Source organism: Lonchura striata, chromosome 12 (assembly GCF_046129695.1).
Source record: "Lonchura striata isolate bLonStr1 chromosome 12, bLonStr1.mat, whole genome shotgun sequence".
Lineage (NCBI taxonomy): Eukaryota > Metazoa > Chordata > Aves > Passeriformes > Estrildidae > Lonchura > Lonchura striata.
Window position 1 is genome coordinate 16,178,443 of NC_134614.1, and position 27,080 is coordinate 16,205,522.

The following is a 27,080-nucleotide window of genomic DNA, read 5'->3' on the forward strand; positions in this document are numbered from 1 at the left end:
AGGAATTGAAAAAATCTACGTAATTTTCTTCTCTGTAGGGACAGGGAATGAGGGTCTGAGCTCTGTCCTGTTATGAAGCCACCCCATTGGGACACTCCTCTTGTGCCATGTCCATCTGAGCCCCTGCACAGGTGATTTTTCCCATGTCTCCTGCTTTGGGTGAGGGAGCTCAGCACTGCAGCGTTCCCCAGCCCATAGGCAAACCCCAGGCATGACCCCCATGAGGGCGAGAGATGAAGGCTGAAAAGGACAAAGGTGGTTACAAAGTTCCTGAGTGTCTTCAGCACAGCATCTCCTCACATTCCCAGCAATGGCACCCCTGCATACAGCTCCTTGCCCGTGGAAAATTAAGTCTGTAAGAAGTATATAAATGATCCAGACAGCATCTTCAAGGTCCATATCTTAAAAAAACCACGAGGGTTTACTCCACATACTGCTGCAGGATGTCATGTACTTCATGATCTACCTTTTCTAATCTCTCCTTATCTCTCACTCCAATCCTTTCTCATGTCCCTCATCTATTGCAAATTCCCTTTTTAAGCTGGAGCGAAGCACATAAATATTTTCATGCTGCATAAATAGGTTGTTTTGTGCATAATGTCAGAGGAGGCCTTTTTTAAAACCAGGACCTTTAGTGCTGTGATAACGGCCTCCTCATTTACACAAATGAAATCTTCCATGGAGCTCAGCACTCATCTGCTCTGCAGCCCCCATGCAAAATGGCTGGCACAGCGCCTGCTCATCACAGGGCACAGAATTAATACAGAATATTCCATAATAAATAGGGAGCCATTGAGCAGCAGGCTTGAAAATCCCTTGCAAATGTAACTGATGCTGAGGTTTCTCTTTAGTGTTCCCCAGCAGCACAACCATTGTCTTCCTTCTATGTGAAATCACAGCAACTTGAAATGCTGAAGTGCAAAAGGACAACCATTTATGTTGGCCCATTTGCCAGCATCTTTGACCGTTCTGTCTGCTCACCTTACCTTCTCTGTCACTTCTTGCTCCCTGACCTTCATTTCCTGTTTATTCAGCCCTTGCTCAGGGTCTAAAAAGTGCCGACACCATCAAAATGGACTTCATTTACTCTGCACAAGAAAAGAAATAGTGTTACAATCTGTACAGTTTTTAAAAGGGCTAATGGAAGATACTGGGGGCCACGTTGGGTCATGGTAAGTCTTTGAATCACAGTGGTTTTCAGGAGCAATATTTAAATAGCATGACAGTAAAAACTGGAATCAAACATCTGTGATTTTGCTCTAGTATTTCTATTTCTATTTGACCAGCATAAAGACTTAAAGGCTCTACAGTACAGATCAGAGAGAGCTGGTAAAAATTATGAAAACTCATCCATTGTGCATTTTCAGACTTCTCAGGTCAGGCTGTAATCCTCCAGGACAGACTATCCTGGAGCAGTTGAATTTGTTCTGAACATGCTCACACTGTTCTGCCAGGCAGGCAAAGCTCTGCTCTGGACCTGACTGTGACCTCCTCGAGCCCTCAGGTACCCTATGGCCTCCCTCAGCATGACTCTTATTGAAAGACTTGGGGGCATTTTGCTTTTCATCCTGAGTTTGGGGGACACACAAAGCTTTGATTGTTTGCTTCCCTGCAGTTCCAGAGGAGGATTATGGGTCCCCTTTTCATGCAAATCTTACAGACTCATTTCTTCTCTCTTCCATCTGTTTTTTGACTTCTTTTCCTGCATTATGTGTTGGCAATCAGCAACTAACCCGTGGTGGGTTTCTTCCTGGGTGTGTAGTTCCAAACACAGCATTTCTTGCTCAGAGATTGTTCCACGTGGGAGGCTCCCCCTTGATGTTTGTGGCTGGGAGCAGCCATTCATGCCAGCCTAACCCTAATGTGATTATTGTCCCATGAGCAACTTCCCATATTAATTGTTTTACAGAAGTGTTTTGTATCACTTAAAACTCCAGAAGCCTTTTCATAATGCATCAAAAGAACAGAGAAAAGAAAGATCTCAGGAAACTTAATATTTCTTGTTATAGAACTCACCTGATAAAAAACAGCTTTCCAAGTTTATTTTGGCGAGTCTGTAACAAAGTCTTGGTTTGTATGAATTGCCACACTGCTAAAAGATCTAATTTTTCTATGATAAAATAGCCTACATACAATAACTGAATCAAAGAGCACAACAAGGAGTAAAGACTTTATAATGTACCTAAACACAGTAGCTACCAGATTTCCTGGCACTTTATTTCTATTTAGGCCAAGGGACAATTTAAAAAGATTCATTCCCAAGTACACAATTCAGAAAAATATGAGTTACAATTCAGAGCAATATTTTGAACCAGTGCTGTTGAGTTGTCTTAGCTGGAATTCAACCTTGATGATATCCAAAGGTCCAATAAAATTTTTCATGGAAGGATCCCATATTTGTAGAACATAATAAAATTGTCGAGCTGCAGCTGCAGGGCCACTGAGAACTGGAGAATGAGGTCATTCTTTCTGGGGACTTTCTGGTGTCATGGGATGTGTTCCAAACACTTTGTTACCTGATAAGTATCAAACATAACAGATCATTACATATAATAAATAGCAGCTTTGATCTTTGTTAGTAAGACAAAATGTGAGGCTGTTTATTACTAATGACTTAGGTGCTCATTAGTGTGCTCTGACAGGAGTCACTGACAGCAACAGGCAAAAGGAAATGTTCACTGTTAAACCCCTACACAACACATTGCACCTCCTATTACAGCCCATGCAACAGAGAAGGAGAAAAGCCTTGCACACAACTATTTTAAAATTTACCAGATCAAGAAAGAGACTTGTCCAATTTATTATTTGCTTTTCCAATAAACTGCAGTTGCAAATAATACTAATGCCTGCCTTTCACTTTGTGCTTTTCATTCCTAACTCACAAAGCGCCCCTGGACAGAGGTCAGGATCATTTTACAAAAACCAAACATGAAGTGAGGCCACCCCTCTGATGTCCCTGAGTAAGGCAGCCAGTCCCTGCTCTGTTGACCTCTCCTCATAGGAGCAGAGGATTAGAAAGGGCATCTTGTGTCATCAAATCCAGCTTCTTACTCTTCAAATCTATTTTGCTATAATAACCTCATGCAAGACTCTTTGGGGCTCATGATCTCTTATATAAGTTCCTACAAATAATCTTTCAAGACTATCATCTCTTGTTTATCCTCATCCAACCTGACCATGTGGTGGGACTCTGCCTAATGCCAAGGAATTACACATCAGTGATTTGGGACCATCACACAGAAAATACCCTCAGCTTCACATGCTGGAGAACAAATGGGGCATTTCTTGCCATATCTGCTCCAATTTTATGCATATCTTTGTGGTCCATCCTAGTAAAAGAGCTGTACTAGATGCCATGACAGATGTGAAAGGTGTTCCTGAAGCAGAGAAATAGAAATGCTGAGAGCCTGAAGCTGTGGAAGCTGTGTGTGAAATCCCTGCAGAAACTCACAGCACAGTTTTTACTGCAGTGGTAGCTGGAGGCTTGCAGCAGCCACAGGTGCTGACACAAGTGGGACATTTGAGTTTATCCCTGCAGTACCTCTGCTTTTGTGTGGGGACTGACATCCTGCAAACAACAGAGCCTCAAGTACACTCAGTCCAACATATTTCCAACATCCATCACCCCCTTCCTTTCTCAAATAACTACTTACTGGAGGAGTTATTAATGCCTTTCCACCTACACAGCCTAGACAGCGACACTCACACAAAGGCAGTGTTGAGGCTTTGAGGTCAGGCTCGAGTTGCTGGTTTGGGCAGTTCTACAGCAACAGGATACCATGATACAAACCTTTGCTAATAATTGAGCATGAAATAGGCTTTCGGCTTGGTATCTTCAGTTTTGTACCTTCACTTCAGAACATGTTTAGAGCTGGGAAAATTATCTCAGCTTATTAAACACAAAGCTGTTAGCCAAGTGTTAGATGAGGGCATGGCCCCCGAGCTCGCTGCCGGGGCTGCGCGCAAGGCTCGGCTCTTGCCGCTGCTGTGGCTGCAGTTCAGCCACCCACTTCTTGGTTTGATTGTCTTTCTCACTGAAACATATGTTTCCCATTCCCACGGCATTTTGAGCAACTGTTTCCATTGTAAGCCCCTCCTGACTGACGGCTCGATGGCAGCCTGTGAATCACTTGGCACAGGTTTTGGGAATCTGCTTCAAGGAGGGTCTGGCTGCTCGTGAAGAGCATCCTCTGGCAGCTTTGGGGGCAAGAGATTAGCACCATTTTAGAGCAGGTTTGGGTGTAAAAACACCTAGTCACAGTTGATATCATCCTTATTTGAAACTCAGCATTGTCCTGCACCTCAGCTCTTTTGTCCCAGGTCCTCAAACACATGTCCACCACTTCTGCTCAGCTTTCCCCATTTTCCTCCCATACAACGTGACACGCAAAGCACATGATGAATCAAGAACTGATCCCACTGACAATATTTGATTTTGACAGGAAGCCCAGGTAGGCATTCAGGCTGCTGGATATGCAGGTTAAGAGAAACATTTGGCTGTCAGCTTTCTTCACCAACAGTAACACATTTGCTGCTTTGCATTTATGCTGTAGAATCATGCCTGAGTCTCTGGCCCTGATGTTTGTACTGTGGCCATAATTACAGGATCCAGGCAGTGCTGTATGGAATTCATGTACTGAACAGCTGAATTAAATGGCCACCTATAAGGAAATGAAATATCTTTTTATAATAATGTATAACTTTCAGGACAGTACTACTTCCACCCTCAAAACAGAGCCCTGGAATAGGTGTGAGGGGGACATCATTACCTCTCACAAGAGGATGACATTTCATTTATAACTCTAGCTAGCTCTCCTGTAGCTCTGTTTTCATAAGAAATAATCACATGCTTCAACCAGAAAAATAATCATCCTCAACACTGAGGCTGCTGTGCATTAGCACACCACATTTATTCGGGGAAGCCTTTTGCCCTGAGCTTTCTGAGTGTCACTGCTGTAGAGTCACTGCACCACTTCTGGCTGTTTACCCCTTGAAAAGGTAATGTAATTCCTGTGTATAAACCTTCTCCCTGCTGCAGAGTTGGAGAGTCTGGATATTTTTCACTGAAAAAAATACCAGCAAGGGCCAGATTATGTTTGTTGGATTTGTGTTGATAATTAACTTTCCTTGCATCCCATTGAAATGACAAAAACATTACTTTATATGTAGTTACCACAGAAAAAATAGTATTTAGGTGGAAAAGCACAGACCCTGTGATCTGATCCATCTTCTCTTTGCTATTTCCAACTACTTAAAGCATAATGTCACACTGAAATGCACACTTGGAGTGCTGCATTCTCTTCTGACAGAATTTTATGATCTTTTTCAAGGTGACCTTCATAAAATGTGTTTCTTTTGAAGCTTATACTTCATTCTCAGGTCATAATAGTTTTACACAGGCAAGCAAACTGCCAGCTCCTGCTTTTTAATTAATGCTTCTTGGAGGCTTCTGCGTGGGGGATATAATTAATAGCACTTAAGTCTGGAGTGCAGAGAAGTCTATAGCAGATTACTGGGATGTGTGTTTACTGCAGGATTACACACAAACAGCTCCTAGACCATGCCCTCTGGGATTTGCCCAGGCTCTGGCACCACCTGACTCTAACTCCAGTGTAAGCACTCAAAAGGTTGCCCTGCTTTATCAAGTGGTGCTCTGAAACTGCTGAGGGTCTCTGCTTGCTGCAGCCCTTGTCCCTGCTCCCATTTCCCATAACACAGCATGCTGTGCTTTTCAAAACTGCCTGGTCACTCTGCTTTGCCAACAGGCAGCACCAAGTGCAGGAAATCCCTGCACTGTGCAGTGGTGCCCACCCAGGTGCCCACCCTGCTCTGTGGCCCACAGTGCATCCTCTGGGGCAGATGTCCTCCCTGCATCCCAGATCCACTCTGTGCATCACAGACATAGCCATTTTTTTGTGGGTTTATGCAGTTTAAAGTACCAGAAATGATAGGAGGGTTTTTCTTACAGTAAAACAAGCAAAGATGGGTGTTGCAAGTCATTTTGTCATATTTGCCTAAATTTAAGGAAAGTGATGGGATTGCTTTGGTTCACTCTCATGCATGCAGCATGGATTGTCACACTCCAGAGGTGCTGGAGCAAAATCAGATGCAAGTCAAATTGCCAGTTTAAATTCCCCCTGGCCTGCTATCAGTGGTAATTTCCCTGCTGAAGTCAATAGAACAGCGTTTTCTCACACATGCCGAGATCTTGGTGCAGAACAGGCAGCTGTGAGGCAGGGTGAGTGCTCTCAAAGAATGAGTGGGGGAAAAAAGAGTAGAATTCATACTCTCTGGAAAAGCTGGAAAGACTGTATTATCCAGAAACATTGCCAGACTGGGGACAAAGGGGAGAACTGACATCAGAAATACTGCAAGACTGTGCAGGACACATTATTTGAAGGGATTTCTACAAGAATTTGGCATGTTGCAGGACACAAAATATTCAGGTGCTTAAGCAATTAAAAGCTATTGAATATTTGTAACTCCAAGCACTTGGCAACAGAATATCACTGTCAACTTCTTTATGCAAAGGGACATTTTGACATTGTACTTAAGACTGACTACTTTTCTAATGGCATAAAAGTATTACTTCAGTTATGCACAAAATAGGAAAACTACTGAAACTTGTGCAGCCTGGTTCTTTCTTCAGAAATAACAACACAGAGTGAAGCTGCCTTTGAAGAGAAATATTTTTCACATACTATCTGAAGGTTAAAGTCTTTTAATCTTTAGCCTTTTTGCTGGCATGTGCAATTTAAAATGCTCAAAACAGACTATCAAAACACCCAGATACACATAGCTAGAAAATTCAAAAGGCGCATCTGAAAATAGGCTTGGAAATTAGGGTGCTGCATCAACTCCTGCTCTTTGAGAAAGGACCTTTTCCCCATGGATCCACCTCAAAAATCAACCAAGTTACCAAACACGCCTGACCAGAGGACAGCCAACACAGAATGAGAAATGAGAAACAGCTCCCAGAGAGGCTCTAAAGAGGTAAAATCTTGGTGCTGCTAACAAAAGAGTGACTAAATGGGGAAATTCTGTATTAAATATCCATCCCCCAGAATATTTTTCTTTCCTTTTCTTTCTCACTTCTAGAACATGAAGTTCTCCTGAGCTTCAGCTCTGTGGACACAGTTCTGTGAGCAGAAAGAACAAGTCCTTCTAATGAGGTGGGATACAGTGGCATGGGGACACCCAGGGGAAAGCCAAAAACACAAGCAAAGCACAAATTCACTCACTGATATTGCACACAGAGATAAAATATTTAAAGATAAGCATTTTTGCAAGGGTGGAAACCTAGCAAGGCTAAATGTGTTCATTTCCTGAAGCAAGTGGGTGGATATTTTGGGTCATCTGGGGACTGATGTAGAAGCACTCAACTGTAGTTAGTCAGCCAAGAGGGATCAGCACCAGCAAATTAAGTAGAGAGAGAACTTAGAGCTTCTTGCCTTACTCAAGTATTTATTAAGAAAAAGTTACTTGCAAGTCCTCCTTGATTAGATAGTCTCTAAATACAGGTAAAAGATGCTACTGGACCTTGTCTAGTCTTACAGGAGTTGTGGCAGGTGGTGAAGGACTTGTGATAAATGTAAGGATAGCTGGAAAAGCCCTAAAACACAGCTTGGTCTGTCCAGGCTAAGCCAGCTAAGCTGGGCTTCTTTAAACAAAACAATGAAGTACAAAAATAATGCATGAGGCCTTAAAAATCACTATTTATTGGCTGCAGAACACCCACATTCAGCTCTTTCTGACTATCCCTATGCTGCATGAAAAAACCTCAAGTCAAGTGTCATTCAGGTAAATCCACAAATGGCAAAATAAATCCTTTGTAGGTGAAATACAAAAATAGCTTCAAAGAAGGATGCATATAACCTTGTTAATTTGCCAAAAGTTTTCAATCTGCATCACTTTAGAAGCAAGGTTAAGAGAGAAGACAAAGGCTGAGAAATGCAGAAGGTGCATAGATATACCTTTATCTCAGATTCAGAGCCTTAAACCTCAAAGGCAAAATAATTCTGGGGAGAAGAGATTGACAGTGATGCCTAATGTTGGGAATTAAGGGTTGGAAGGACTGCCTGTACTAGGCACTCTCATGATAATGATGCCAGGAAGATTTAATTTACCAGTATGTTCTAGGAAAGGTAATGACCTTAATATCACAGGAAACGTATCAAGAGGTCATCCATGCAGACACAGGCTGACTCATTTTCATAACAAATGAAAATGGATGTCCAGCCACACGAATTTGCTTGCAGGAAAGGATTTATATTATACCATCTATCCAGTTTTGTGTTTGTATCAGAAAAGATAAAGAACATTTTATTGATATATGGGGATTTAATTCCAACGCCTTTGAGAATCTCTAGGAAAAAAATGCATTTCCAATTCATTTCTGAAGAGAACAAATAAAAATCTCCCCCAAAAACCTAACAAATCAATAAAGGGAAAAGATATCACAGTGGAATTGGGATGTGCCATTTCCCCCTAGGTACTATTCATTGGTTGCTGGGCCATAGATGAAGCACCACATAAAGCCTCTGTTAGAGAAGAGTGCTTACACATGCATTACCAAGGATATGCTCTTCCTGGCTGAGTAATTCACTTTTGAGAAGCATCTTTCTGAGAAGGTGAAAAGTGGGTGTCTAAATGCAACTCTAGCAGCCACTGCAGAAATGTGACTGTGTAGCCCAAACCCTGGAGGTCTCAGCTGCTGGGGAGAAATTTCCTTCACAGATGGGAATTACATGTGTTACATGGATTTTTCTGTGCTCATCCACAGGAGGGTTGGCACAGCTACTTTGGCTGGAGAAGACAAGAGCATGGTCACGATGCAAGAAAAAAAATGGAAGGGGAAGTCTGATGAACTCCAAATGCAGTCATCCAAAATGTCATCCAAATGGCAGAATGCACAGGAGATGAGAGCTGCCACGTAAGCGTGCCACCCCTACAATGCACAGTTTAGCTCATGATTTCTCAAGCTGGGCTGCAAGCAGTGAGTCACACAGAGAGAGGAGGGTTATTTCTGGGGTTTTGGTTCTTCAGAGGAAAAACATGAAACAGTCAGAAATGACAGAGAAGTGAGAGTGCTGGATGATGGCAAACAGCATATGGGGAGCAGGGGAGAGGGAGATTTGCCATCCTTGCTGCAGTATTACATCCCAGCCTAATTCACATTGATCTCCAGGGACCAGCTCATTTCTGCTGGAAGAATCTGGCTTCTGGGACTCCAGGTACAAAATGAAAAACTCTCAATTTCTAGAGCATCAATGTTGGTGTTTGCCAAGTGTTTTCTCTTTTCTGTTCCTCCCTGCAAATCTTTTTTTTTTTTTCTCTTAAGGTCCATGGAAAAGTTAGCAGAACAGGCAGTTTTCCAGCAGGCTTAGTTTTGGAAGTTGAACTGATAAAATTATTTAATACTTAATAAAGTATAGGTGAGGTTAGTATTTGCTTATGCACTCTATAGTCTGGATTCTCATGCAAATTTGTATGTATAAGTGCATTTGCATATGTGGCTGTACACAGACCCACTAGTTTTAGAGGTACCAGGGCTGTTTTCTATATTAAAAACAGAGTGAGGATATGTTAGGTTGAAGACTCCTCTTAAGTAAATGCTGATGATTCCCATTTCTAGATATACCATTATTTTTGCTGTCTGGAAACAAAATGCTCTAGGATTGTGCTGATTTGTTCAAGAAGGAGCATATTATTTCAGCCACCATTGGAGTGCCATGATTTTTTGGAAACAACACAAAATTAAAAGCTTTATTTTCTTTTGTTCCATTCTAGGTATTTGCCCTGTTGTCCTCAAGAAGCCTCTGGAGGCTTGAGCAAAGGTTTGGGTGCTGCAGAAGTAAGTCAAAGTTCAGATCATTACCTCTAATTTTCCTGGAAATACTTCTTCAGAATTTCTGCTTCAGCTGCCATTTCTTCTTCTGTCCTCCACTTGTCAGGGGAATCATCTTTGTCGTGTCGCTGCAACTTTTTGAGGGAGAAAAGAACAGAAAGTCAGTTTATTATTTTTTTCAGTTTGAATGTCAAATTTAGGGCAGTCAGTCTAAGTATTCCATGTGTCTTCAGGATGGATGGACCTGGTGATGAGGAGAGGAAGAGTGAAGGTTGCTGGTTTAGAGTGGTGACAGTGGCTGCATTTACAAGGACAGCACCGTGTGCCAGGGTGAGTGGCAGGCAGGGACAGGCTCAGCTTTGTGGGCTGATGGTCAGACACCTTGTGAGCCATTGATGCAAAGCTGGCAGGTAAAACAACAGAAAAACACTCAGGTCCTTTGAAGCAGCCATCCCACTACTGGAGTGAGCTGGACAATTTGTCACTATTTCCTGTAAATTTTTTCTCTGTCTATTCCTCTGCCCATGGGATCACCTTTTCAATCAAAGACCTATTGTGATAACAAGGCCCTTTTGCAGCTGTTTCCCACCAACAGTTTATATTAATATTTTTTCAATTCCTTCTCTGCATGCAAGTTATTCATCCTTCCTTGCCATTGTTGAAAGGAAGACATATCCCTGGTCTAGAAACAAAACCTGTTATTTTAAGCATAGTTATATTTCATTGATTTCTTGGGGGGAAAAAAAAGTATAAGAAACATATAATTTTTGTGTCCAACTTGCACGCTATGCCCACAAAAATTTTCTCTATCCCATACGCAGTAACTGTTACATGATGTCCCAGACATGATAATTTCTTCCTTTGCCACTCAAGAAGAAGGGAGAAGCTGACAGCTTGGCTGCTTTGCTGAAGAGGGGAGCTCCACATTAGGGTAAATACTGGCATTTGAGTGACTCTTTGTGCACATGTCCATTCAAAGAACGTCTGCCACTTGCCAAGTGACGGCAGCATTTACACCAGACAGCAGAAACATTTACTTAACAGATCAAGTATTGAAATTCCAGTGGTTCTCTAGGTTTAGAGCACAGCACAGACTGCATTAACAGCACCAGTGCTTCTAAGGAACTTCATAATACCAAATTCCTGTTAATATCACAAAAATTTTTGAAAATTAATGAATTTACACTTCTTATTCCAGGAAAAAATTATAGTATAGAAGACGAAGCAGTGAAAAAACAAAGATGAAGCCATCGTGAACCTCCAAGCAAAGTGCATTACTGTATATGGGATGTTTAGCAATAAACTAGGATTGTTAGCATTCCTCCAACTCACAAATACTTTTATTTGTGCTATGTTTCTCCTACTCTGAATTTTGCTGCCAGCTAGAGTCCCGTGTAGTTTTACACTCTGTAGCACAGATTTCCCCCTGCTCAGCAGATGAAGCTGCATTAGAAAGCCATTTCCTTTCATGCCAATACAGTGCAGTAGCTGTAGGCAAATTAAAGTGTATTACTCTTTGACTCAAAGAAGACTAATCTTCATTGTTACATTAGTACTAAATATGTTATAAATCCATCTTGTAATAACGCCACAGAATTAGAGAGAAGTATTTAAAAGGCAGCGACTGGCACAGTGTGCACACTATCAGCACATGCCCTGGGTCCAAGTGTCTGCTGTCACCCTCTGCACACACCCACAGGGTGTGCAGGTACCTCAGCTGACCTGGCAATGAGTTGTTGGAAAGAGTATCCATCATCCTGTGCTTCCTGTGGTCTGGGAATGCTCACACCTCACAAGGGAGTGCATCAGGACAAGTGGTGGTAAATTGACTGAGGTGCGAGCTGTTTTCTGAATAAAAGCAGTGTTTTGGTCATTCAGTATGGTAATGCTGGTAGGAGGTACAGCAGGCAAAAGCTGGAAGGCAAGGGAGGGCTGCCCTGTTCCTCAAGGTTTCCTTGTTTAACCCAGAATTACTTTTAGGGACATCATTTGGCTGCTGCTCCCCCTTGCTATCTTGTTTCTGCACAATCCAGGTGAGAGCTGGCTCCATGTGCAGCCTGGTAAAGGGGGGATGTGACTGGTAGGTGGTGATTTTTTTTTTCCTGTTCAAAAAGTGAGTAGTAATAAGGAAGGTTAACCTGCAATGGCTGTTGTTGTTGTCTAAATTAAAACTGTGCAGTTACAGACCGCAGTGACTTCTCAAAGCTGGCAAAGGTGAGGGTTGCTTCTGCTACATAACAGCTAACCTTTAAAAATAATCAATCTTTGAGGCTAAAACAGATGTATGGAGAGCAGCAATGAATCCTGAAACCTGCCTGGAAGCCCAGCAGCCCTGGCTGCCAGCACAGCCCCCAGGACACAGAGCAGCCCAGCCTGGGTGGGAGCTCAGTGCAGGTCTCGAGCTTCTCTCACTGAAAAGGGGCCTCCACATTTTGTGGCCACACTGAGAATGTCAAACCACAGCCTGAGGTGTTAAACCACTGCCACAGCCAAGGTATTCATTGTTAACTGATTTAGAGATGAGTATTATTTCTGTAAAAATTGCTGCATCTATCTCCAGATAGAATCCCAGGACTACTCTGTGCTCAGAGCTCTTACTCTGCCAGTCATTTCTGAGGTGAAATCCACAATTATCACCCCACAGCCACTCAGGTTGTGATATTACAAAAATAACACTGGAGGTATTGGGAAAACCACCTCTGGTGGCTTCCTACCGTCCTCTGACACCACCATCCTGCAGCTCCAGTAAAAGTTTGGCTCTCCAGCCAAACCATAGAGAGAGCCACTGATGCCAAATATTTCAATTATGGATAACCTTGCTAGAGGAGGAGTCTGGAGGAGGCCAAGAAGTTGGTAAGAGCACAGGAGCCCCTTCCTATGAACACAGGCTGAGAAAATTTGGGCTGTTCAGCCTGAAGAAGAGCAGGTTGAGTGGAGACCTCACAGCACCTTTCAGTATCTGAAGGAGGCCCCCAAGGAAGGGAGAGGGACTCTTCACTGGGAATTGTAGTGATAGGACAAGAAGTAATGGGTACAAATTGAAATAGGGGCAATTTAGGTTGGCTATTAGGAAGATCATTTTTTCTGTGAGGGTGGTGAGATGCTGGCACAGGTCACCCAGGGAAGTTGTGGCTGCCCCAACCCTGGCAGTGCTCAAAGCCACACTGGATAAGGCCTTGAGCAGCCTGATCCAGTGGGAGGTGTCCCTGTCCATGGCAGACCCAGGCTGGGACCAGGTGATCTTTGCAGTCTGTTCCAACCCCACGACATTCCATGGTGTTCTGGATGATAAGCACTTGGCAGGTTCAAGATCAACAGTACCAACAAACAGGTGACAAAATAAAGGTTGCTGATCAAACTCTAGCTCAGGGATTGCACAATACAGGTCCACCTGTGCACCTTCCTGGTTCTTCAAATCTCCAGGATCTGCCATGGATCCCTAATGGTGACAAGGGACTGTGATCATGGATGGGTTTGCTCTCACCTGGTTATTTAATGTGTTCTTAAGTAAAGTACTTTTCAGCTGGGTTCATTTCTCCCTGTGAGGGCCTCTGTAAGCCAAAGCTACTTTTTAATTTTTTTTTTTTTTTACTTTATATAAAATTTTACTTTATGTAAAATGTTTTTGTTTGTTTTAATTAAGAGAGATTAAGACAGTCTCTGTAGTATTTTGGCTAAGTTGTTATGCTGCTTTCAGGAGAGGAGAACATAGATATTTCAGTTGTAAATTGTACTGATTTAGAATTCAGGTAGGGAACAAACATAACAGCTGATACTTGTTTCTTAGGGACTTCTGTGCCTTAGAGTGTGCTCATATTCACACACACATCCATGTCCCAGCTGTGCATCTCTGCAAACATCTGACTTGTATTGAAAGTTTGGATTAAACTGAGGAAGCAACACTCTCTTGCACCTCAAGAACACTCCCATGGTTCTGCTCAAGCTAAAGGGCAAAAATATGCTTCTATTTGCCATAGATATCCATTCATTTAAAAATAGTGATTCACCCATCTTTCCTACCTATGTCAGACAGTAAAAGCTGGGTAAGTTGAGCTGAAATCCTTATTCAGATATATCCAAACACAGACTAGCTTGAAGTTTGTGATACTTTCTGTACAACAATTCTACTTCTTCAAACTCAGTGCACACCAAGGCAAGGTGAGTCTATAAAACCTTTTCTGCAGGGCACCAATTTAGTTACCATTTCAAAGCAGCTGTTACTTGGCCTGTTTTCATAAGAGGAAGGTGATGCAAAAGCATTGAAGCGGGTGGACAAAATGTTTTACTGTAAAACCCTGAAAGCCCCAAATTCTCTGAAAGCAAACCTGTTTGTAGACACTCACTACAGGAGTGTCTCCAAATCCTAAGCATCAACAGGAAGGTGAGGAACGCCCTCAGCATAGCTTGGATAACTCCAAAAGGAGGGAACAGGATGAGAGAGCATGAGCAGCTCTTTTAGACAATCTCTATTATGCTAAATTTTTCTTTTAATATTCTGAACAAGCACTGGGACACACATTAGTCAGGTCTCTAATCGCAGCTGCCCAGCAAATTACACACTGTATCTGCTCAGCATTCTTCAAGCACCAAGACTCGTGTTTATAACTCCAAACAGCTTCTTGCCTTGCAGTACAAATAAATGCACCATTTCTAAGATATGCCCTTCTTCAAGCAGATCATTACTGATGTCTGACTTCTTGGGCTTCCTGATAAATTATCCTCTTCTTTCACCTCAAGCAGAAAATGCTCCTCCACCGATAATCTATGACAGTCAGTCTTGATTACATGTAAACAGTGGAGCTCTTTGAATATTTCTGCTTGTGAAAAGTGTTCATTTTCTCACTCATGTCTCCCAGTGTGAGATGCTGGCAGACCTGACAGCTGTGCTTTATGTTATTTTATTAAAGTTGCTAGTGCTGCAGAATGGTCTATGTTTTTATCACTGCAATTCTTAAGGGGAACGCAATATTGTTTTATAGCACATTCACATCAGGGGACCTCTCCTGCTTGCCCTTTGTGGAGGAGCCCAGAATTCTCAGCACAACAGACTATAGGGGACCTGGGTCTATGAATGGCTGTTGCTTGAAGTGATACGTATATATATTTTTTTTAACTTATGCCATAACACCATCAGAAAAGCAACCTGTATAAATACAGAGCACTAGCCAAAATTATTGGGAAAAAGCTTTTATGGTAGTTAGAACTATTCTCACTCCCCATGAATATTTATAGGTGATAGTTAAGAGTTTATAACCTCCAATGCATTTAACTAAAAGAAAAATTATAGTGATGGAGAGTAATTACACAAAACTGCAGCAACATAACAAAACTCAGCTGCTTCAGCAATTATAAAATATAGTATTATCAAAACCAGCAGCTACCAAAAACTAAAAAGAATGAATTTTTGCCAGTGGCTTGAATCAGAGATTAGGCATTACCCAGCTGCTGGTGTTCATTATTACCAACACACCTTGGGATATCCAGGCATCTGTTCTATAGTTAAAGCCTACACTGTGGTGAAATATGCAGAGTGATATCTCAACATCAGATTAACACATGAACCATGAGGAGGCTGAAAATCTAATTTCTTCTCACCAGTAGCAACCCTTTTCCAGGGGCTGGAGACAAACTTTATCCCGGGGCTGCTGCTGCACCTTGCTTCCCCCAACTCCTTATGGCAGCAGAGTCCAGAGCACACCCCAGCTCCTCCTCTCGCATCCACCCCATGGGAGAAAACTCCAGGGCTGAGCTGGCTGTGGCTCCTCAGCCCTTTGGTGACAGTGGGAGCCTCCTGGTCCTGGTGATGGCTTCCAGCCATCTAAGCCTCCTCTGCTACTGCTTTTACAACTTAACTCCTGAATTGTTTCCTTTCCCCTGTTCCCCCTGGTCTTGACCTCCTTGCTCTTTTCCTCCAGTGCTTTCTTTTCTTTCACTTCTCTTTGTATTTCACTTATAACCTCAGAGTAAGACTTCATTTCCACCCCACTGCACAATGTGATTAAATGCAGCATTTACTGCTATTATCTGTACCTCCTGCTATGCTCCAGCCTTTCCTCACTCTCTGCTGTCTTGCTGAAAGAAGAGTGATCTTTTTGGTAGGTGCCCTCCTCTGCCAGTCTGAGCCTCCTGCCTCCATCCCATTTGCCTTCAGCTGTGCCTCAAGTCTCGACTTGACTTGCAATGAAAAATGAAAGAATAATGGATGAAACGCAGTTTCACAAAGCAGCTTCTCAGGGATGCTGGAATCACATGGCCTTACACATCCTGTTCCACCTACCTGGGAAAAACCATTGTGGGGGAGTCACTGCAGCAGCCCCCAGCCCTGGGCTTGTGTCCCAGCTGAGCATCGCCCCTGTTCTGCTCAGGGCCCAGGAAAAGCAAGAACAAGGCAGAGAACAAGCCCAGCAGGCTGCCCTTGACCACCAGACTCTGTTAGGGTGCTCTCTGCCCCCACCAGCTGCTGTGGGATCAGGACCCCTTTCCAAGCCCCTTTCCCAGTGCCCCCCTCCCAGCCTGAGCAGCTCAGGCAGTTCAGTGCTTTCTGCATCTCTGGGCCCGTCTCCATATTTAATTACAGCTACAAAACTGCTGTAATTTAATTGCTCTAATTTACAGTGAACACTGCAGAAAATATCCACATCCTATAATTTTCTCATCTGCTGACTTTGCTTTTGATTCCATATAATACAGATATCTGCCTTTGCATGAATCAGAAATCCCTGATTTCGGGGTAGGTTTTACATGGTGCATTAAATCTGAATTATTTAAGGAGATAGGAAAAAAGACTAAATTATCTGCATTTTATATAAGACAATTTTTAAAGTATCTACTGGAAAATCCTTCTCCAATTGTTTTACTGCTTCTGCATGAAATATGCTGCTACCTCCCAGCTGCTGATATTGCTGCAAAGCATATATTCCATTGGAAACCTCAGTTTATCAAAAGTGTGTTTTAGAGAGTGGTGGTTCTTTACCCTTCTGTCGACTTTTTGTCATAGTGACTGCAAATATTTCTTCAGTTTTATTGTTGTGCTTTGAGGAAAGACTTGAACCCCATACTTCACATATGAATAACTGCACCCTATTTAGCACTGAGATGAAGAGAATTTTGTGAAAACACGTAAAGGTTATGTAAAACCCTTAAGCATACATGTTTAAGTGCTTTGCTAAAATAAACTCTGCAAACCACTGCTTCTAACTATTTTTATAAGGAAAAAAGACTAAATATAAAAGGAATCTTAAGAAATTTGCTTTTGCAAATATAAAAGACGAGTAAGCCCACAAGCAGAACGACAGTTGCATAGAAAACACGTTTGCCATTCGGTGAAATATGTAGATTGCACACTGAAGAGCTCAGATCTTGACAGAGTTCCAGTTTGGCTCCAACTGAGATAAAATTCTTGGAAAGTGAGCACATTATAAAGAAGATACTTGAAGGAATATCCACTGGGGTAAGAAGTGTTGCCAAAGACTTAGGGAACTGCTATTTACAACATGATTTGAATCCAGGCAAGAATCTATAAAAGTGTTTAGATACATTTTCACCATGCCCATTATTCTCCTAGTTTGCAGATAATGTTAGAAACACCTCTGTAGTCTTCCTCACCTGGAAAGAGAAGTTGGATTTTTGTGGGGAGCTTCCTAATGGCCTGGGGTACAGAGGGATGTCTACACATGAGAAATTGTCACACAGAGACCTGGCTAAGAAATGGCAATGTCATCAGTGTGATAATGTTGGAGGAAACCTTATCCTGCGTGCACAGCCTGCCATGCAACATTACTCATTTGGAAAAAGGCTATTTTTAATCAAGGAAAAGCACTTTAATCAAGGATAGAGTCAGTGATTCAAAAATTTCATGCAGGTGCATGCATTACTTGACTGAAAGCCTCTTCCCAAGAGGTCAGAGCTGCAGAGAGATGTGCATGTCCCACTTCAAGAGCAGAGATAACCTAGAGGTGCCTGAATCAGGATGATGTATTCTGGCCCCTGCTGCAGTGAGTTTCAAAGTCAAAACTTCTCTCAGTAATCTTCTTAACTTTAGACAAATATTTGCCATACTCTCAATAAGATTCATGACATGCCAAGGAAAACACATGTGTGTTTAAGGAGGTTGATTTGGTTTATTTGCTTTTTTTGTCTTTTTCTGACAGCACAAAGGATATCAGCTGCAGGTCCTGTGGCATTGGCACAGAGTCAGTTCACCACAAAGGGGAATAGGAGCATGCCTTCATCTCCAGGGGAGTTCCACCTCTCTCACCACATCTCTGGGATGTGCAGGAAGAGCCCATAGTGGTCAGAGTGTATTTCTTCCTCTCTGGGGAATTAGCTTATTCCTATTTAAAAAAAAATCCTCACTCTTGGCAACACTTTGTGAAATGAAGATGAAAACATTCCATCAATGTGTTCTGGAGTAACTCATACTCTGAGTCACTCCCTCTACTGACTGTAGGAGGATTTCAAGGAGACTCCAGTGTCTGAAATGACACATACCACACATTTGAGGTGAGCCTCGGGGGCTTCACAGTCTGATTTTTTTGTGGCTTCTCAGGGCACCCCTCACCCACCAACAGACCTTCCCAGGATGATCCTGCCTGCTCTGCTTTCCCCACAGTGCTCAGGATCACAGCAAACCTGGATAAAGCTACATCCCTGGGCAGCCTTTTCCCCAGGCACCTCTCAAGTACTTCTTTGGCTTTTTGTTTACTTCACCACCTAGATTGCATCCCTGGGATTTAGGCAGCCAATACCCTCTAGTAAGTAGGTATTAAAATAGGTTGAGGAGTAAATTGCTCTCATTTAACATTCATTCAAAAAAATATGGCTGGATTTATTATGCAGCATATTGTTTTATATACTGTTTTGTTATAATAAGTCATGTTTAAAATGTCATGACATTTAAATCAACAGCAGTAAGAGGGAAATGCTGAAAAAGAGCAAGATGATCAAAAAGAATTCGAAAAATCCTAGTGGGTTATTATGGGCCAAACACTCTCATTACAGTAAAAAGTCATAAAAGAGCTTAAAACTTACCTGTGAGCAACTCACTGTAGAGAAACCCTCCCTGCCCAGGTCTCTGTGTCCTTGTGGTGTCCCCAGGTCTGTGACAGCTGGGTGGTGGCAGCTGGCTGTGGCCAAGGGACTTGGGCACCTGCTGCCAAGTTCTCCTGCATCCCCCTGCAGGTTCATCCTTTCTCTGTGCTGCCCTTTGCCACCGAGCCACTGCAGCGCCCTGGGGAGCTCTGCTCACACACCCCTGGAACTTGGTAATGCTCCTGGGCTCAGCAAGGAGCTGGGCTCCAATGTCTGTGCTGTCATACAAATGAACTTCACAAAAAGACTACTTTATTGTGGCTTCATAGCCTTTGAGGAGGCACAGAGCCTACCTCATCTACCACTAATGAGCCACGTGCATAATGGCAGATTTTCACCAGAAGGACTTTTAATGTTAAACAAGAAGAGTGTGGATCAAAGGAGCTACTCTGCTCTTTCAGAGTCACTGCTTCTCTTTTTCATAAGGTCTGGACTCATATGCCATCATCCCTCACTGCTGCCTCCATGCTCCCTCACCCCCCTCCAAGAGAAAAAACAAGTGCAACAACAAAACAGATGGCAATGCAACGAAACATTAAACCTGAGCCCAATACCTGAGCTGTCCCGTGCATATTTCACTGAGGCTGGGGTAGAAAAGACAACAAAATGACCTTTTCTACAATCTAAAAGGATATCTAAACTTGCAATTGCTATAGGCACATTGAAGAAACAAGAGAGAGACAAAGACTATTTGAAAGAAGTTGTGTGTATTTTTAAAAACTACTGTCTCAATGTTCCCATTACAACCTGCCAATATGAATGACATTTACTTTTGCTCTGAGAAATGAAAGAAACTCTTATAGACAGACTGCATTAAGAATCTATTGATATTCCACTGACCTAGTGGGACAAGAATCAAACAAATTTTATCAAGGGCAAATGCCTCAGAGTTTGTAAATTCATTTCTTAAAGTAGCAGCAGTAAAAGGCAAGAAAATCTTCAATACCTAGAACAGTTTTTAGATCCAGTGGAGGCTCACACATTTCAATGATCCCGTGGTAGTGGATAGTACCAGACCCATATATGGGAGCAGAATTGGAGATTTCACATGGTCAATCCCCTCTTCCAGTTTATCCAGCCCATTAATATTGCTGTAAAACTTATGCAGGAAGTTGTCTTATTAAGGGATATCACAGGAGGTTTTACCAATGTAATTGTTTCCCTATTGTACAAACGTCACAAAGATGTATTTGTGTTGCAGTGTTGGCCTTCTGTTGAAATTCTTCTTCTGGGGAGTAAATTGTACCTACATAATGCCCATGCAGAAAAATAAAGATGGCATAAAAGCCATGGATTAGAATATTCTGAAATTAATTTAAGTGAAGGGACTGTGAATTTGGGAAGAATTAATTTTAGATGGATAGACTGGCAGTTAATTAAAGCTGATAGCTTGTACTTGTAGAAAGGTGTTTTTGATGAAAATATATTGAAAATATTATTAAACTGCCTAGGAAAAAACAGTTGCTATTGCCCATGCTAAAACCTCCCAGACATCCCATGTTTCTATGTAGAAATCATAAATGGATAGCATTTGCATAACAATTATTATTTAATATGTAGACTTCAGTATCATTGCTTTTGGACAGAATGATTATTAAAACCTTTGAGCATTTTAAAAATACTCATCTGAAAAGTCACAGGAACGTTTTTAGTTTGCAATATTTTTGCAAGTTCTGTTCTGGTGATGATACCCTGGCAGCAGATCACCACCTTCTCTTTGCATAATCCACAGGACATGCTCCAGAGGTACAGAAAATCCCACCCTGCTTGGGGCAGGGGGGGAGCACATGACCATGAAGGATGGAGGGCAAGAAAGGTACAAAGACAACCTAAAGCAGCCCAAACATTCCCAATTTTCAGAGACAAAAAGTAATTTTGTATGCTTTCAGCTCAATCAGTTTGTTCATGCCTTAGGAAACAACGAGATCAACAGAAATGAAAGCAATTTCCAGCAGATATGAATAAAACACGTGGCTCTGCTGAGAAGATCTCGTATGCTATTCCAGAAGTGCAGTCAAAAACTTGTGGATTAAATGCTTGGAGAATGGATCACACATGGACTTGCTTCATCTGAATTTACCAGACATGGGGTTTGCAGGTTTCTCACTTCTCCTTCAGGAGGGAGTTGATTGGGGAATCAGTTGTACAGTCACACACTCCGTGGAGAACTTGCAAAATAATTTTATTTATTTAGACACATTTTGAAGTTGCAATCAGAACTTCTTTCACAGGTCTGTTACATTTCTCTTCTTTCTTTAGGTCTTTTTTTTTTTTTTTTTTTAAATTATCTTCTTCAAGCAAAACTTTCTTCTTCAAGCAAAAGTTAAAAAAAAAAAAAAACAAATACATTCCCAGTGTGTTTCAGGGTTTTCCTGTGCACATACTGTGTGGTACAAAGGCACACAAGCTCTCCCCATTCATCCTGACCCATAATCATTATTAAACTTAATTGCAGAAGACACTGTCTTCACAGCTTTATTTCTCATATGACATCCTGTGAATTGCTTTTAAGAAAAGCCATTTACACAACTTCCATATATATGTAAACTCTAATGTCACATTCTTGTTTGCACATTCCCTTGTATTCATGTCAGCTAGCCCTAATGCAAAAACAAGTGGCCCTTCATGTATTTCAGTTAGGAAACAGTAGCATGGATTTTCATAAAACAAAAGTTTGACTGATACTATGCAAAATCTGTTCCACTGAAAAATTGGCATCTTGCCCATCATCTTCCACAAAGTTCAGTATCTTTGTGGGTGCTCATCTACTTGACTTCTTAATTGTCTGTGTTCACTGGCTGTATCAAATGGAGTTTTCTTTTTGCTTTTGCTCACTGCATATTACATCTTTTAATCGGGATATATAATTACTTACCACAATCTGCCATGCCAGATTTTCTAAGCATTAGTCTAATTAACTTAAGCTTGATAATTATGTTTCAGATATCATAACAGTACGCACAGAACTTGCAGATTATGCTGTTGGTTTAGCTGTTTCTGATAACACTTTTCTCCTATTCTTACTTTTTCCTTTTGCTTTTTCTCTTTCTGTACAGGGTGGGAGCACAAGCAGAAAGAGGGACTGTTTTTCCTCTTTAAATGACTCCAATGTTCTCCAAAAGCAAAAGTTGTCTGTTTTAAATAGGAAGCCATCAAAAGTAAGTCAGCACAAATGAGACTAGATCCATAAAACAAGGATTTCCTCTTTTTTATAAGAATAAGAGATAAATATGTCACAGAAGAAAGAGCCTCGAGCTTCTGGTAGCGGAAATTGTAGAGGATTCTAGCACAAACCTACAGCATTTGTGGGCTAATTATGAAAGTACTCGGGCTTTCCACAGGTCTCCAGCCTGAGCCATTCCAATTATCCGCCTGTTGGCGACAGCCTGTCGCCAGGGAGGCAATAAATAAGAGATAACATGCATGGGACCTGGCACAGGCACCTCTCCAGCACAGAGAGATCATCCTTCACAGAGTGATGCAGCCCATCTGGGCAAATGAAATATGCAGGCCTGGGACCCCAGGTAAGAGTAAATAGATGCAGAGGACACTTATGTCACAGTCATAAATAAAGGAAAGAAAAAAAGAAAATCTGTGACAGGCTATGGGTTTGTATTTGGCTTTCTGGTGTAAATCAGCATTTCTCTTCATTCCTGACAGCTCACCTTGGTGTTCTGTGGACGATATATCCTGCATTATTTGATTTGTCCTTCTCCTGGCTGAGGGCATGGACACTGTCCCACCACTCTGAATGGCCTCTGCCAGTGGGACAGAGCCAGGAGGACCAGACCTCCTGTCCCTGCTTCCAGACCGTGGATCTGTCCTGCTGAGTGCAGTGCAAAAATTCCTGTTAGGTCCCAAAGGCACCCAGACCACATTTGGGTATCAGGCTGCAAACCCACTCCTGTCTATGCCAAGAGACTATTTGTTGGAATTTTTTTGGGCATAAATGGTGTCAAGCCCACACAGAGAACCACACCAAATGCATTGCATTTGCTCTGGAGGTGTTGGTGAGGATTTAATCAGCTGTGAAACACTGAAAGATTGCTGAGCTGCTCCTGTGTTTTAACAGACTTCATGGATAGAGGCAGGACAGGCAGATCTTGCTGAATCTTCCCCCATTCAAGCCCTTATTTTCAGATGATTGAAGGGCTGTCACCCTTGACAGAAAATATTATCAGCAGTCAAGGAAGTAATAGGGGTGGTAAGTACATAAATAAGCATAGCATAAATCTGAATATTGGTAATTAGCATTTCATTCAATCAGATTAAAAGTGTTAGACCACTGTAGCAGCGATTACTTATAGAAAACTATTTAACATTCCAATTATCTCTAATGAATTAACCTCAAACTATGGCTGAGGTGCAACACCCTAAGAATCCCTTTGCTCATCTACAGTCCACTTGCAACTAATTTCACTTCACAAGCCTACCTCAATTAACATTTTTCTGTATTTCACACATCAGTAACTGCAGTACTGAAATACGCACTCCTTTCCCAAATTTAATAGCTGAGATACTTTCATTTTTTTTGATTCTACAAATGAAGGAAAATAATTTCCTGCTACTATCTCAAACCAATTAAAATTCTTTTAATATTGGCTTTGCATCTCTTCAATACACATATAAACCAAAAAGTCCTACATTTTTCACATAATAATTACTTGGAATTGATCTGGTATGCAGCAATCCAGAGACAAAGGGATTTACAATTAGCAAATTTTAAAGTTTAGTTTACATTTTTCATCTCTAGAGCTTTTAAAAATGCTTTTTGGTTGAAAGTTTTTTATTAGGGAAAAAAGCTCAATTGTTACAACTAAATTATTTTAATTTTAAAAGAAAAAAATGGAAAAATACAGATTTATTGATAGGCCTGAAAGGAGAACAACCTGCCTTTTAGGCCACTGTGGAACTCAATTACACAAAAAGCTATTGCAAAAAAAAAGAAAACTTTTGTATGGTATACCCTGTTCAAGGTGTGGCACTGGTAGAAGGACAGATCTCTAACAGAGTTATCAAATGCTCTGAGACAGAGAAGCCACTGACCAGTGTCAATAGCAGGACAACTGCTGGGCTCATGGCTCTTCCCTTCCACTTTCCTGGTGAATTTTATAAAAAGACATTGTCATTTAATATCATTCCCCCTTAAATGGGGAAGCATGGTGAGGAAGCTCTTGCTCTGCATCACGGTCGTGGTAAAAGGAGCAGCATTTGTGAACAGATTATAAATCTGACGTTATTTTCCTTTTCACTCCATGTTTGCAGCATTACTTTAGAATTAAGAAAAATGAACACACATGTAAGATAACAGCATCCATGCAGCAATATGGCATAGCTGTTATTCCTCTTACAGGCATCCAATTTAATTTTATCATCAAATACCACACAGCACCAATTCCTATGTTCTATTCTGTACTGATTTTAACCTCGGTGTAGAGCTAAACATTTTATGCTGTGCATATCATCTAGAGATCTCTGTGAAGAGGAGCACTGCCAGCAGAGAGACATGTGGGGATACAGCACAGGGCTCCTTCTCATATCAGGAATGTTGGATTTTCCTTCCCAGCTGAAGCACCCACATGATGCCACAGAGCTTCACTGCCATTCCTTCTCTGAGCTGCTGAGCACTGCTATAATTAAGTTATGCAGATAGGACACAGGCATAATATAGCTTGCCCATATAGATACATAGAGTTTGTTTTGTATATTAATTTTTATAATAAATAGGGGCATGCATGGCCTATTTGGTTACATGAGCAAATCCGTGCCCTGAAAGATGATGTTCTCATTAAGAGAAGCTGCAAGCCCAAATCTTATCTGAAGGGCTGTTTACTTTGCTGGCAGAACAGCCAGCATGCTGCAGAGTCTATATCTTTCACTATGCCACTCAAAGTGAGAGCATTCCATAATAAATTCTGAAAGCTTAAAAAAAAAAAAAAAGCCAGTAGGAGGAGAACATATATTAAAAATCAATAACTGCCTAATTTAGCTAATATTATAAACTAATCTTTTTAGGTGGAGTATTTTTCTTTTCTTACCACATTACCACAATACCATTCTTCTCTGGTATTTTATCTACTCTTAGAGAATACTGAATATTGTAACATTTTGCCTGTACCTGAATTTTTACCAGCCCTTGGTTTTTACCACTTACAACACTTTGGAAAGTCTAAATAGTAGTTAAAAATAAACTCTCTGCAAACATTCTATTTCCACTTCATCCATTTATAACCAACACCACACTGCATTTATGCATGAATCTGTTCTTATGTCAAAACCTGTTCCAAGCCTGATTTTACTCATACTCTTTGTCAAGTGTCTCTGGGTTCCTGGAGTGACTCTGATCCCCTCAGCCAAAGGGGATCTTTCTCCCTCTGGGAAGAAATTCTTTACATGAAATGGGCACTTTTATCCCTGAGCAAGTGTTCAGGTCCAAACCTCTGTGTGGTGCTCCCCCTGAGCAGATGCACCCTCCAGACTCCTTCCCTGACTTTCTCCTGGCTCTGGTGCCCAGCCAGGGCCACCCTGCCTCCAAAAAGCACTGGCAGGACTCTCAGCTGCCTTAGAGCCAGAAAGAGCCACAGGGCAGCAATTCAGTGCCTCCTATCACAGCTCACTGGCACCATCTGAGCTGATAATTTCTTATTTATTTCCTTAAGATTTTGCTGCAGATGATGGTGCCCAGAATCTGGAGAGATTTCAGGAGGTAGCCTTGAGAACATTAGGAAAGATGTAAATTCCCTCCTAGGGATTATTTCACTGGCACAGGTCAAGTCAAGAGTTTTGATCCTTTCAACTAATTTCTGGGGTTTTGGAACATCCATAAAAAATTGGATAAATCTGCTATTGGAAAAAAAAAATCCCAGTTCACACCTAAAGAGCCTCTTGAAAATTAACATTGAGAAGCATCTGATGTTCATTCTTTAATAAGAGGAGTGGGAAAGGCTGACAATAAGCTAAAGAAAGCAAAATTTTGTGCATTATTTTGCAGTTTGTAATGCAAAGAAAGATCTTGTGCTGATTTTGGCACCAGTAGGAAGAGGAAAATCTCCAACTCGTGTATAGTATCCTAGGTAGGAAGGACATTCTCTCTAGACAAATTTGCCAGCAAATCTGAAGCTGATTCATGTCCCCATACAGCAGGGCATTTAAGTTTTCTTTCAATGCTTAAGAGCTGTTTGAACTCACTTAAGCTGATCATTTGCTTAAATGCTAAAATGCTAAAATGAGATTGCACTGAATGCCAGTAGGCACATTTATAATTAAAAAAAAAACAACCCTTCTGAGCCTAACAAGCATTGCTGGCTGTGTTACTCATTGTCCACATGTGAGAGTAAGGACTCCTGCTTTAATTAAAGTGATTGAGTGAAGACATCTAAATGCTCACAGAGAAAGAAATTAAGTCATCATGTGAGTCAGAAAATTGCATGTAGGGCTGGATTAACACTAGGGAAAAAATATGAGACATTAGATGAAATTCTTCATGAAAATATTATTTGCTAGCTCAAATCCAAACATTCTGACAAATTTTAGGAAAACAACATTTCCTTCACTGTTAATGTTTCTTCTCTTGCATCTTCAGAAGTTTCTCTCATTATCACACCTCACCACTGTCATGCTTCAGTTGTTGCTAATGAACATTTTATCTTTTTTATTTATTTCCTATAAAAATATAGGAAACATGCATAGTGCTTAAGGGGTAAAAAGAGCCCCAGCAAGGAATGACCACATCCTGCAGTGTTTACTCATAAGCATTTCAATAGCATGCCCTTTGACCTGCAGTGATAATTGGGGTCTGCAGGTCTTCCATAATTGTTTCCCTCAGCACAGGGAAATGCAAGGTTTAACACAACAATCTGGAAAACTGTAACAATCACAGTTAATAATAAAAATAGCACAGAAAGGGAGGAGCCTCCATTCATCCAAACAAGACAGTTTTGTATATAAACTCAATATTGTGACTAATACAGGATAAATTAGTGGATCATAATTGGCACAATTTACATTAATTACACAATTACAATAATTTTGTGAAAATGAAGGTGAATAATACTGACTAGTATTTCCATCTCACTTTGGAGCCCCAGAAAGGCAGTGTGAGAACAAAAGGGATGAAGCAGGCTCCAGAGGAAATTAGGAGTGT

The 27,080-nt window shown here is 41.4% G+C and overlaps 1 protein-coding gene and 1 long non-coding RNA gene across 2 annotated transcripts in view; one reads left to right on the forward strand and one right to left on the reverse strand.

Annotated features, from left to right (window-relative positions):
• Positions 1 to 2,304: 2,304 nt before the first annotated feature.
• Positions 2,305 to 27,080, reverse strand: part of FHIT (fragile histidine triad diadenosine triphosphatase) — a 394,257-nt gene continuing 369,481 nt past the window's right edge. Inside the window, exons 5-6 of the mRNA XM_077786027.1 lie at positions 9,878 to 9,981; positions 2,305 to 2,516 (exon numbers count right to left, since the gene is read on the reverse strand). Coding sequence (XP_077642153.1) covers positions 9,880 to 9,981 — 102 coding nt within the window. The 3' untranslated portion in view covers positions 2,305 to 2,516; positions 9,878 to 9,879. The remainder of the gene's footprint in view (positions 2,517 to 9,877; positions 9,982 to 27,080) is intronic.
• LOC144246984 (uncharacterized) lies at positions 6,974 to 8,811 on the forward strand. The gene is made up of 3 exons (XR_013340698.1): positions 6,974 to 6,993; positions 7,099 to 7,172; positions 8,783 to 8,811. It is a non-coding gene; the product is annotated as an uncharacterized LOC144246984 (long non-coding RNA).